The sequence below is a fragment of the Rhododendron vialii genome, chromosome 12a (assembly GCF_030253575.1).
Source record: "Rhododendron vialii isolate Sample 1 chromosome 12a, ASM3025357v1".
NCBI classification, from domain to species: domain Eukaryota; kingdom Viridiplantae; phylum Streptophyta; class Magnoliopsida; order Ericales; family Ericaceae; genus Rhododendron; species Rhododendron vialii.
In genome coordinates, this window is record NC_080568.1 from 25963356 (window position 1) to 25977664 (window position 14309).

The window sequence follows — 14309 nt, forward strand, 5'->3', positions numbered from 1 at the left end:
ATTTGGTAGTTTACGTGAAGAGTTTGATATTGAGTTTGAGAGCTCTATTATGATGGATTTGAAGTAGCCTTTTAAAGGGAATGGTTTGAAATCCTTAAAAGTTAAGGATTGTAGCTGTAGAATGATACAAATAGAATACACCCTTTCTACGACGAACTGGAATAATGTCTGATCTTGTTTCCGCATCTCCTACTTAGTTTCACAAGCCACCTATAACTAAACTTCCTTGTGTTTTCGTTAAAATTGAATATCAAATCTTGGCAGAGGGGATAAATGAATAGTTACACAGTGATGTGTGTTTGTACAAACAAGTAGTAGTAAATATTTGATCCTGTTTTTCCTTTTCCGAGCATTGCTGCACAAGGCTAGAAAAAAAGTTGCTTATGCATTTGCGTTTCGAGTTATGTATTGGCTATGGCGATCAATTTGTGATGCTTGAGGTTATAAGTATCTATTTCAAACTTGGTTCTCCAAAAGAAAAAGAAGATAGTGACAACAGTACTGAGGTGAATCTGAAAAAGAAATTCTCAGTTTCTTGAACTTATGAAAGATGCTCCAACCTACACAAGCAGAAACTTCGAAAGGAAAAAGCAGTTTTCTCGTAGTAAAAATGCGAGGAGGACTCTTGAGAATAGGATTCCAGACATCATTCCGAAGAGTTGTTACTCGAAAACAAAAACCAAGAAAATAAACAACACTTCTGAGCTCAGTATCATGCCATTTGTACCTTGTTTTAGACACGCATCGATAAAGCCACTTAAAACAGAAAGATAGTACAGGAAACAAATCACAAGATGTGAAACCCTAAATTGCTTAGAAAGACACTAGGGCTGTGTTTGCATCTTGAATGTATGGGGAGTTTTGTTCAGAGAAAAAGAAAATGTAAAGCGATTCTGCAACATTCTCTTCGCACAGTTTCTTTTTCCTTCTGCAAATCCGAGATCCAAATACAGCTCCTAAAGCGGAATCTTTTCAAGTTGGGACCTCGGGAGTCCCCAGAAACCTTTGAACCAAGAAGACATTGCCATTGTTCAACTGCAGAATGTTTCCGGCCAACCGTAGCATTATCTCGACATAAGCATCTTGAAGCCTTCCCAGAAGATTACTACTACTCTTCGGTGCTGCTTTCTTCGGTTTCGGCTTAATCTTCGAATACTTCTTCTGGCTGCATCCAATATCTACCCTTGAGCTCTTATCTTTCTTGGCAGAAACTTTACTTAGCCTCTGGTATTGCCTTCTCATGTTGTGCCTTTTCAAGCATCCACACAAGGTAGTGTGTGACTCCATGCTTGTGTGTGTGTGTGTGTTAGTGGGTAGGTTATGTGTATGAAGGAGTAGTGTGATTGTTTGTGGAGAAGTAATGTGACTGACTTTAATTGTTTCAACCATAACCAACTTTTTTTTTAACAAAGGAAGAGCCCTACAGCCAGGCCACTAAATGGACCCAACTGCGCAACCCAAACAGGGAGCTAGCACGGCCACATCAGTCACGGCCTCCCACTTACTTCAAGGTCCTCACTCTGTGGGGAATCGAACCCTAAATTTTGAGAAGTACTCCCAAAATCTGAATATCTGCCTGCACTACTGGGGCAACCCCTGAGTGTGTCATAACCCACCTAATTTGGTTGGGGGTACAGCTAGAGCCTGCTGCTGCTGGAGTATTATTTTTGCTTAGTATTTGTTTTGGTCAGTAAACATGTTACAAGCGGAGCAAAAGGGAGGGGGCGGGGGGCCCTGCTATGCCCCCAAGGCACAATATGGTGTTGTACCCTTCAATGGTCGGGAGGCTCCGGTCTAGTATTTCCTTGTCCAGTTCTCGGTTCAGTTTGGGCCTTTGTGGGCTCATTCCGAGCCCCCAACAATGATCGGAATCATTCACTTTGTACATCTCGTTAAGTTTGTTTTCACATGAAGAAAAAAAAATTTAGCTTGATCGAATATAGGTAGATACATGATCTTAACAAATCTGTACAAGAAAAATGGGATGGAAAAAATAATTTGAAACTTAAATTTTCCATTTTTTTTTCCTTATACTAATCTGTTTCGAACATGTATCTACTGATGTTTGATCAAGCTATTATTTTACGTGACTATCAAACTCGACGAGCTCTACAGAGTGAACGATTTCGATAATTGTTGTGGGCTTGAGATGGACCCACAAAGGCACAAACTAGACCCGGAACTGGACAAGAGCCTCCTCCTCAATGGCGTTGTTCGGAGCCCATGAGCGTGGTCTGAGTTGTTTATTTTGTTTGTCTCGTCGAATTTGGTGTCCATGTAAGAAATGAGATTAGCACAGATACGAAGGAAACATGTCTTCTTAAAGTTTATTCTTAAAATCACAAATGTTTCTGAATCCACCTCGGTGGTTGGCTTAACGCGGTTTGAATCGGTGAGGTAGAAGTGGGACAATATTGATGGGGGCCTTTATATGAATACAATCTCAGTAAACAAAAATACTAAGGACACAAACCAATTACACAATACAAATGTGTCTGGAATCGTCTGATCATGTACACGAGTTTCGTATTCACCTTATGAGATTTATGTGTATCCGACAGTCTCAAACACATCTATCTCCAGAATTATATACTTTCGTCTATCTCCCTAGCCGTTCTTATGAGTTACAATAATGCTATGGACACGCCTACCGCACAGCCATGGACGAAAGTTGGTGGCTACGTACTGACAGGAAAGGGCCAAGATTTACGAGCCCTAGCCCATAGCTTAAAAATTACTGCTCCTTATTAATAAGCCAACAACCCTTGTATCCGAGTTCCACACAAACCTCTTAAATAGTCTTTGTTGCTCTTGGTGGGCAAAATTACATGCATCTGTTTGAAAAGAAAGCCATCCAGTTATTTATTCCTTTGGCCGGGACGAATTAAAAATTTAACAAATTTCTAAATATGAAAATGAAAAAAAAATTAATGACAGAAAAATAATCCAAAACTATTGACCAAATCACCCCTAGGCGAAGTTTGCCTATATATTTTTGTCATAGAGGCTGGATCCTACTGGCATTTTGATCTGGTGAATCCCAAGAGCTTGTTTCCTCTTTATTTTTATTTTTTACTATCAGCCAATAACTTGTATCTAGAAAGCGAGGAAATCGGTCAATAATTATTGAGTACACCCGGAGTACATGTGATATTCCACACAAATGAAAGATCACCATCAACAGTGGCAGATGCCGGATTCTTAACGTGGGGGGACCGAATCACATGTATTTATAAATTAACAACAAAATATTATCCTCATATAGCAATAACAATTTTTGAGGGGACCTTTCTTCATAATTTTTACATATAAAACCTAAAATATAGTAGAAATATTACGATAACGGGGGGGGGGGGGGGAGGGGCGGAGGAGGGTTCAAGGGGACCCGGGGCCCCGCTTGCACCCCTTTGTCCGCCTCTGACCACCACACAATATGTGTCAGACCTTGTATATCTCTCAACGCTCAACTAAAGTGAATGATAATGTCTCTACTGTATAATTTTTCGTCACGTGAGACTTCGAAAACGCTGAATAATTACTCGATGAAATAGAATATCTAACAAATCTCTGCCAACTGGTGATTAAAGAAAAAAATTAAACTCTATATATGCCAACTGGCAAGTGCACAAAATATTTTGTAGTACTACTTTAATTGCACTCTCCCCCCCTAAAGAAACTCTCTTGTGTTTCCACTTTGTTAATACCAAAGTTCGCAAATCTTGAGAGAGAGCGCAAAGCAAAGAGCTCCTGGAAGTGAGGCCGTGTTTGTTTGTTTCTTTAATAACCCGTCACTCAAGCCCTCAACGCTGGAGTATTACTGTATTTCCATTATCAAAAACCCATGCCCCAAGTTCCGATGCATGCATCTCATCCAACTAAAGTATTTGTGAATCCATGTGAGAGATTCATGTGAACCACAACATTGGTTCCCCTCCCACATGCGTGTGTACAACTCCTTTTTCCTTTTTTCTTTTTTGTGCCCTTGTACGCGGTGGTGTTCTGGTCAGCTTATGATCAGCACCTTAGTGTAATCTTTATAACAGCGCTTTGCATAGCAGTTACACGCTTGTACGAGGGTGAAATGGCCCCAAGAATCGATGGTTAGGAAAATCGAACCTAAGATCTAAAGAGAGAGCAAACAAACCGACCCCTTGCAGTTTGCGTGAACAACTTTCCTCCGCTCTTGCTCTCAATTCTCTCTCTATGCATCCAATTGGGGGATGGTGCTGTGTAGTAGTGTGCGCAGCACCATGCTGCGCATCTCTGAGCCGTCAGATTGTGTATCCGACGGCTCGTATCTCATCTCGGCAATGAACGGCTCTCAATTGTTGATTGCTGAGATGAGATCCGAACCGTTGAATGCATGATCCGACTGCTCGTAGGTGCGCAACACCAACCCGAAGCCCCTCCGTACCCTCTTGCTCTCAATTATTCGATTTCGCATGTTATAGTATGATGAATTATGGGAATGCATGTGACCTCCTACGTGTATGTAAGGATGGGATATAGGAGGCGTTAGGGGCCCACCTCAACCAAAAAATTCTCTTTATTTCACTTTAGCGATGCCTTTGACCAATTAAATATGCAATTAAAAAATGTTTGCAGCTCAAACTAGCTATATGATCACCTAGCCCCAAAATAATCGCGGATTATTATTGCTGCCCACACCAACCTCATGCTAATCCAAAGCATCGCCTTTCAAACCGGATAATTAATGTTAAACCTCAGCCCAAGATCGACTAAGCATCATCCGGACCAACTTAATTACACTTAGGACGACTGTAAGGTCCATAACAGTGTACTCAACTCTCTATCAGCTAGATGTGGCTTCTCTTTTCCATAGTCTGTTAGTCTTCCTAAAGTCAAGATGACCGTAATTGATTGAAAAATGCACACGAAAGAAATTGTATTGTGTTTGATTTTTGCAGCAGGTTGACAGTGTAAGTTAGAGTATCTTCATGAGCAACAGCGAAATCAAAATCGAACTATATTTTAAGAGTTGTCCTAGCAAATATTAATGCATTTTAAAGGAGGTAAGATACTTGACACACCATTTTGACGTAGCTCTCAAAATGGATCTTCAATTAAATAACCATATATACAATCAATTATAGTATTTATGATTGGTAATTAAATAATTAATTAATTTGGCAAAATAGGTTACTTAAATTCAAAGCACTAACAAAATGAAAATGTAATGTTTGAAAAGTCCCTTGCTATGCACTGGTTGCAAGTGGCGTTTCAACTTGATACTGTCACCAAAACTAAGTTTGATATTGAAATTTAGCACTTTTCTTTTGGAAAATCTTTTATAAAAATATAATGAATGAACTTTACATCTATCATATGCATTGAACGATTTTGAACACATATATAATCATGCCTTTTGTGCACTTTAATTTGTATCCGTTGCACTGCTACTGCCTTTTTTACACTAAAAAGTACCTGCACCATTTATCTATAGTTTCAACTAAAAAATAGCTTTAAAAAAATCACTAAATCTAGTCAGAGTTTGACTTATTTCGATGCCACGAATTCATTGAAATTAATTAATAAAAAAGATATGTACCACTTGAATAAAAATAAAAAAATTCCTTCCAAGCTATCGCTCTCTTCCAAAATAAACTTACGCACAAAAAGAGACTTTAAACTGAGGAACTCTTCCCCCTCAAAACCTAAGTTTACTCTCTCCCAAACTTACTCCTCTCTAAAAATGGATCCACCACCTCTCCCATCCCAACCCACCACCACCGCCCAATCCAACCACCCCGACTCAGCCACCTCCTCCCCGCGCGCCCGCCCCGCTGACACCGCCCCGGACGTCGTCCTCGTCGATCCTCTCCCTCCCGTCCCCAACCCCAAGCTTCGCCTCATGTGCAGCTACGGCGGCCACATCATCCCCCGGCCCCACGACAAGAGCCTCTGCTACGTCGGCGGCGACACCCGCATGGTCGTCGTCGACCGCCACGGCAGCTCCTCCCTCTCCGCCCTCTCCTCCCGCCTCTCCCGCACCCTCCTCAACGGCCGCCGCTTCACCTTGAAGTACCAGCTCCCCAACGAGGACCTCGACTCCCTCATCTCCGTCGCCACCGACGACGACCTCGACAACATGTTCGAGGAGTACGACCGTATCACCACCTCCGTTTCTTCGAAACCCGGCCGCCTCCGCTTGTTTCTCTTCCTGGCCAAGCCGGATACCGCGGCCTCCATGGGGTCCCTGCTCGACGACGCCAAGTCGGAGACGTGGTTCGTGGACGCGTTGAACGGGACCGGGTTTGATCTTCCTAGAGGACTGTCTGAGTCGGCCGTCATGGATTGCTTGGTTGAGCTTGATGATGAGGGAGATGATGGAGATGGAGTTGTGAATGTGGATTCTCGTGCTGAGGTGGATTGTGATAGCACTAATAACAAGGTAGGCACCTTTGGCCTAAGTTTTTAATCATTTCGATCAATTGTTTGTGTCCACGAGAGAAATCGGGAAGTATGAAAATATAAGAAAGTCCACATCTACAACTCTAGACACAATTTGATCTAAAAGCCATTTGATGCATGAGAATTTATATACATCGAATAGTTCTGGACGCAATTGGATTGAAAAGTTGAAAAAATTCATCAAAAACGAAAAGTGATAGAAAAGACGAAAAACGACATCAGTGTTGTCTTATACTCCATTCGTTCTAAATTGAGAGTCCATCATTTGATTTTGGGTTGTTCCAAAATGATGGCTATTTTCAAAAAATGGAAAGAAAAATTTGGTGATTGGTGATTTTTTCAAAAGTGTCCCTCACAAGTGAATTTAGTGTGATAAAGTAGGTAAATATATGGGTAATGGTGGAAATGGTAGACAATATAGGTGTAATTATTACATGCCCCTAAAATATTTGGAATCCCCAAAAGGGACACTCAATTTGGAACGGAGGAAGTAATTTTTTTTTCGAGTTTGATTTTAAATTTTATTATGTTTTTCTAATTTTTTTCATCAAAACAAATGACGCGATGTGAAATTTACGATGAAAATCTAAATAAAAGCATTTGAATGTTAATTGTTTGCATTCACGTGAGGAATCGAAAAAGTATAAAGTTCTAAATCTAAGTTCAAATGTTGGAATTAAGAAGTTGGAAAAATCCGTATTTTAGTTTGTTTGATGGCGTCATCTGGTCGTTTATACTTTTATGTTTTTCAATCTTCTAAAAATTGTGACGGCTTTTCTGATTCTTCTAAAAATTAATGACGTAAATATAATAAAAGGTAATTAAAAGTTTTTTTTTTTTGTCAAAAGGTAATTAAAGGTTAAATTATATCGATTGTCCATTACAAAATTTAATTTTGCCCAAATTCAATCTAAAACAGGGAAAGCATACTAATGCCCACAATGTGGTTGCGGTAATGCCTGACTCGCCCTTGGTGGAAACAAGTTCGTCCTTCGGGTCGAGCTCTTCGTCTCCTTCGATGTCGAATTTGCCCCCGATCAAGGTTCGGGTTGAGGGTAGTGGTGGTGGGGCTCTGATGGTTGGACTAGACGACCAGTTTCTGCATATGAACGTTGCTCCGCCACCTTCACTTCCAACGGTTGTTGGTGGCGGGGTTCAAGTGGTTGGATTAGCTGAACAGTTTGTACATAAGAGTGTTGCTCAGCAGCTGCCACTTCCAGCGGTTATTGGCGGTGGGGTTCAAGTGGTTGGGTTAGATGAACAGTTTGCGCATATGAATGCTGCTATGCCTCCACTTCCGACGGTTATTGGTGGTGCAGTGGTTTCGGGTGGTGGTGCTAGTGTTGTGGTGGTGTCCGATGATGAGAGGTTAGATCAGGGGGCAACAACGGCGTTTAGGAAACCTCCACTTCCGCTGCAGCCCATGCAGCGGAAGGTTGCTGATGCTTGTAATTTGCTGTCGCCTGATTCAGTTGCAAGGTACCATGAACTCTGTATTTCGGGTCTGTTTTTTTCCTTCTAAATTGAGACTCGAGAAACTTGTGGATTTATTGTTTCATGCTCTGAAATTTATTTGAAAGTCAAGGGGAAGTATCCATTAAGATCACATCTTAGAGTTTCAATCTGGAGGAACTAAATTGCCTAAGAACTCCCTTAAATGAGCTTAACACGAAAATGTTACTCTCATCTCCAAAAATCTGAAATAATACTACTGGCTTAGTTTTCTTTTCATTCCTTTGTGTGACCTTTTTAGTATTGTATCGTCTGGAAGGGATTCGAAGAATTTTCACGATATCCCCCAATATCCCTAGGTTTTTCCCCCTCTTATAGGTAGGCAGAACTTCATCCGATCCAGTTCGTAGTGTGTTATTGTAGATACCCTATGAGTGTCATCCCGGTAATGCCCAAGCCGAGGCACCTGTGTCAGAATCTACATTTTGATGCTACAAGTTTTAAGAGTTTAATTTTGAATTTATGTTCTTTCCTTCTACTGTGCGTGATTCAACTTTCAATTCAGTTTAGCCGATAAGGGTAGTTCTAGGAGTTGAACATGCTCGATAGACAAATATTAGATGCACCACATGGGGATAGGCGATTGAAAACGAAAGACACTGAAATGGCATATGTGTGCTCTGTTGAAATGAAATGGCACGTTTCGTGCTATGTTTTTTGCATTTTTGGGGTATATGTTGAAATTATTCTTCGAACATTCGGTTAAGGGTAGTGCTAACTGGCAAATGTGTTCTTGATTGCTTTTGGTTCCCAGTGATTCCAGTATTGCATCGGCAACTCTATCGAAACATACAGTCTACCAAGAACAACCTCATGTTGCAACAAGTGAAATTAGAGGCCCTGCTATCCCGACCGAGGCGAAGAGTAACATCCCAGATCCAAGCTCCCAGCAACTTCATGATTCTGCCTATATGCTTCCTCCACAACAAATTCAGCAACAGCAACAGCAATTTGTCTATACGAACCAGCACTATATGCACCACCCGGTTACCGGCCAACAAGTGCCAATCTCGTCTTACTACCAAATGTACGCTCCACCACCGTCACAACAGCAACAACTCCACCACCAAGGGGAGCAACAATATCCAATGTACTTTTATCCAGTCACCCAAACAATGCCTTCGAATTCTTCCACCATCTCTCCCTCAGCAGTTTACAACGAACCCAATCAGTCTGTTTACATGACAAAGACGGCTGCACCAGAAATGACCGGACATGTGAATAGAAATTCTGCAACAGCAACTCCTCCGCCGGTCCAAGTTCCTAGTAATCAGTTTCAGCAACAATACATGGGTGTCCCTCAGATGCACCACCACCCGTCTCAGTCGATGGCGGGTAACTACGGGTTTGAGTATCCTCATCAGACACACGAGCAAGTGTACTATGCTCAGCATCCGGCTGCAGCACCTATGCCGCCTCAGTATCAGACCATGAGCCCTGCGACAGCGGTGTTTCTCTCGCAGGCTGCGGCTCAGTTGCCTTCGGATACCACAACCCAACAAAACAGAAACACGCAACCATTGTGAGAAAAGCAATACTGAAGGATTCTGGAGGAGGTCTGGTTGTTCTGCCTTGTGATCTTCTCATGCAATAATTTGGGTTCTAACCAATTGCTTGTTGTCTCCCATGTGAAATAAGGGACTGGTTCATTGTCCTCCTTTCTAGTATGTGCTTAAAATTCCATGGGAGATTAAGGTGCAGGTGCAAAAAGTAGTGAAAATCGGTATATGCCATGAATATTGGAATAACGAAAATATTTTATTTTGGAATAACGAAAATCTTTTTCATTACAATTCCCACACCAACTTATAGACAGTATGTTGATTTGACTTTTATTTTCCCGAAAAAGTAAATCAACGGTACAGATTCACTTCATAAGATAAATCAACGGTATAAATTCACTTTCTGTATAATTTTGAGTACAATTTATGCATACTTAGAGCAAGTTTATCAATGGATTGGTATAATATATTGTGAACAATTTACAATTCTATTTTAGTTATCAACTTTTTCTTTCACAACTATATCAATACTATCTATTTTACCTAACACCAATTAAAAAATATATATTTTCACTTTTTTCCTATTATTTTTTTCCCCAAGGAGGGAGGAGAGAGAGAAAGAAACAATAAAAAAAGAAAGGAGTGTGAATAGTGTTTAGGTAAAAGTGGCTAAGCCCTATTCATAAATGTATTTTACCTAATCTAGTGCAGGGCTATTTTTTGAGTTTCTCCTCTCCAAAATAACTAAAAAGGTATTTTACCAATGCTAGTGTACATGCTCTTAGAGCAACTTTACCAGTTGTTAGGTAAAAATGCTAATAAACAGTGCAATTTTTTCATTTTACCTACTCACATCTCTTACAACACTACATCAACACTATCTATTCAGAAAAGCTACGTGCACAGCAGCTTGTACACAGCAGCTGTGCACAGATCCCATTTTCTCCCTGCTCGGGTTGCACAAAGATGATTGGAGCCGCTCATGTTGTTCTAAATATGTCGTTTAAGGTCTCTGTAAAAAATGAGCTTCGTTCGATATCGTTAGAGACGTTAACAAAACACCCAAAATCACTTCAGAATTCGGCGCGTTACAGAGAGAGAGAGAGCGAGAGAGAGAGAGAGAGAGAGAGAGAGAGAGAGAGAGAGAGAGAGAGAGAGGAGATAAGATATAAATAACGGTCTTGCTATTGTCAGCCCACTGGGCTAACGATAGACACACTAGAAGACAAGAAAAATACGAATTTCTGTGTATTTTTTAAACCCTTTAATACACATTCACACGCTCACTATTGGGCTGATTTTAAAATTTTTCTATAAATAAATGAGAGAGAGAGAGAGAGAGAGAGAGAGAATGTGTCGTAGGGAGAAAGAAAGAATAAGAGAAGAGATAAGATAGAAATAAATGGGAGAGAGAGAGGAATTGCCTATAAAAAGAAAACCCTCCAACACTTTTTCTGGACGCCAAAAATCTCTCCAATTTTTATTCTCACCCACACTAGTTCCGGAAAGAAAGTGGGCTGAGATGGAGGGAGAGGAGAATTGATTTTTTCCACCCACACCACCACTTTCTTCGCCACATCACCACCAAACACCATATTTATTTATATTCAGAGGGAAGTTAGGATTTTTTTTTCCGATCAATCCAAAATTGAACGAAACTGTGTTGCTACATTCCAATCCGATCTGACGTAACTCAACCTACTACCGCCTAAAAGCAAGGTAGAAACCTCCTACCTACTCACCTAAATATAATAGTGCTATGTATTCATTGATTTTAAAAAGTACTGAAATTATGCTTGAATGATAAGTGCTTGTTAAAAAAAAAAAAAAAAAAGTGGAGGTGTAACCTCCTAGAAAATTGGAAGATGACAAAATCATTAATTAGAGGAAATGATCTTAATCGGCTAAGTGTACAGTCATTTTTTCCCGAGTACGGCTATTGGTACCGATGGTACCGTAGAGAAAATGCACCGACGGCCACCGGAAGGCCGTCTCCGGCCACTGGACGGCCGATCCGAGCCGTCCAAAAATTTTAAAAAACAAAACCGAGTGGGCTTGCGTGAGAATCAATGACATCCGAGGTGTGTAGGGTACTTGATCCGAGCACCCCTTTTCGTCTATATATGTATATACGTGTATATACACGAAAAAAGGGTGCTCGGATTAAGTACTCTACACACCTCGGATGCCATTGATTCTCGCACTAGCCCACTCGGTTTTATTTTTTAAAATTTTTGGACGGCTCGGATCGGCCGTCCGGTGGCCGGAGACGGCCATCCGGTGGCCGTCGGTGTATTTTTCCTACGGTACCATCGGTACCCATAGGATTTTCGTTTTTTCCCCTTGATTTCGAAAAACATGATTTTGAGTTAATTATTAGAAATTGTATTTAGTTATTATAGTTGGTTAGTTGTAAAGTATGATTATCGATTACATGATAGAAATGTTGCTCTTAGATTATGAGCCGTTATGATTTTTGATTGGTCAAGTAGAAAGGCATGGAAAATTAAGATTTATTTGATACTGCGTGTTTATGCAAGCTTTGAAGTGAACACGAGAAAATGATACATGTTTACAAGACACGAGAAATGAAATTTGAAAAGAAATGAGAAAATGAAATGTGAAAAGGGTTGATGATTGTGTGAACATGAGAACTCAATAGGTCTATTGAAGATGATCAGCGGAATCATGGCTCGAGTGTGCATGTGTGAGCTTGGGAGACCAGTGGGTCCTGAAAGAATGGTCAGCGGAACCATGACTTGGGTGTGCGTGTGTAATCTAGGAGCCCAGAAGGGTCGGAAAGAATAGTCAGCGGAATTAGTGCCGTGTGTGCTTTGTGAAATGATCAAAGACTGAGAGCCCAGTAGGTTCTAATAGAGAAGGTCAGCGGAATCTGTGCTTTTGGGTGGCAAAATCTGAATTTAGCCTAAGCGCTCGGTAGATCCTGAAAGATGGTCTGCGGAACTAGTGCTTGAGAAAAAAGGATGGAAAGTGGAATTGAACTTGCAAAATGAGGATACGAATTACGATACACTTCGATGATAAACTCTGATAAGACACTGACACTTCATTTGTTGATTTGATTTTATGTGATGAACTGTTTTCTGCAATTTACTTTACAAAATTATATGATATTTTTGCTAGTGTAAGGGATATAGGGTAGGAGTTAGCAACTGAGTTTAAAAGTTCACGATGTTACTTTTGTGACCCTAACATATTATGTCAGACCTAGGTGACGAGCATGGAGAATTTTATGCGGAGCAGGTTTGTTGCAGAGGAAGACGGATGCCCTGAAGAGTAGAATTTACCATAGTACCCTTCCCTTCTTTTTTTTTTTGTATTAATGTAATTCAATTGAAGATTTATTTGTTTGTAAGACTAAATTATGATTTCATTTAAATAAATACTACACTTGGTTTTACTGTATTTAAATTAACATTTTCAAAAATCGGAGCGTTACATTAACATCCCTTAATTTCAATAGTAATCAAGGCGACTCGCTAATCTACACAAGTTAGGGCATGTACACTAGCCTAGGTATAGTTGCACTTTTAGCAACTTTAGCTAGGAAAGGCCCAAAAATGGGCCACACCAGCCTAGTCAAACACGCATGTATTTTGCATTTACGGAGAAACCTCTCCAAATATACCGAGACACTGTTCATCTCCATACCCTTAAACAATTGTTTCTCTCTCCTCCTCCCTGTCTCCCGTTCTGACTTCTCTCTCTCTCTCTCTCTCTCTCAAATTAAATAATGAAGTATTTATAATAGTTTATAAGAAAAGAGAGTCTAATAGAGAGGATTGGTGTAGGATTGAGAAATATTTAAATAGGTAAAATGAAAAAAGTAGATTATTAGGTAGTTAAAATACATATTGTTGGTGTACATGCTCTTAATGTGCGGATGTAATTTGACAGGTGGAATGCGAGGATGTTGGCAGCACTCATATTTGTGACACTGTGCCCGAGTACGTACTAGAGGGCATAGTATGCGTGCGAACGTTACCGTAGCAAAAGACGGATCCGGCCACGTCACAACGATATCAGCAGCTATCAAAGCTACTCCTAACATGAGTGCAACAAAATATTACATTGGGATAAGAGCGAGTCTTTGTACGGAGAATGTATTCATAGGATCAAACAAGCAGAACATTTGTGCTTGTCGGAGAGGGGATGGACATGACAATTAGAAAAAGTTTTTGCAACTAGGGCCTCACCAGACTGTCATTCTAGGGCCCGTGGCAGGGGCCCGATTAAACACTAGCGCAATAAGGCACAATACAAGTACAGATGTAGTAAAGTTATTTATTTATAAAGAAGAGTCAATTAATTTGTTCTTCTTATGTTAATCACAATATGAACTAATTTGAGTATTTTTTTCGAACTTATTATTTGGCTTTAGAAGATCTGATTAGGCACGAGCACGGATAGGGCATAATAAAAGCACAAGCATGGCACAACATGGGCACCGGCATGGCACAACAAGAGCACAGATAGTGGCATAGGTGAAGCACCACAACAAATGCGCATAGACCCAACCAACTTATCCCCAGTCTCGTAAATACACGCCTAGGAAGTCTAAACTTGAACTATACATTTAGGGATACCATAAAAATTGCAAAAACCATAAGCTGCAACCATGCATGTAATTGTGACATGCACAATGAGTACGAGCAGCCATATTAAAAACTTATTGCGGTTTAAAAATCCACATAAGGCAAACATGATAGTGCTCAACAGTCCTATTAACACCACAGTGTTAAGAACTAAATATAAAGCGAAAATCCTCGTCATGATAACTGTCTGGAATGGCTAGTCCCGCAAAATGGCTTTTCTGTCCGTTAGGATCATTAACGGGTATCC

The 14309-nt window shown here is 40.5% G+C and overlaps 1 protein-coding gene across 2 annotated transcripts; it reads left to right on the forward strand.

Annotated features, from left to right (window-relative positions):
- Positions 1-5602: 5602 nt before the first annotated feature.
- On the forward strand, positions 5603-9737 carry LOC131310603 (uncharacterized). Of its 2 annotated transcripts, none has more exons than XM_058337715.1 (3): positions 5603-6412; positions 7358-7911; positions 8699-9737. In XM_058337715.1, exons 1-3 carry the CDS (start codon positions 5714-5716, stop codon positions 9468-9470), a joined length of 2025 nt encoding a protein of 674 aa, XP_058193698.1. In that variant the 5' UTR covers positions 5603-5713; the 3' UTR covers positions 9471-9737. The 2 variants fall into 2 exon arrangements, with proteins under 2 accessions (XP_058193698.1, XP_058193697.1); XM_058337714.1 differs by having other exon boundaries at positions 5606-6412; positions 7352-7911.
- The last annotated feature ends 4572 nt before the right edge of the window (positions 9738-14309 follow it).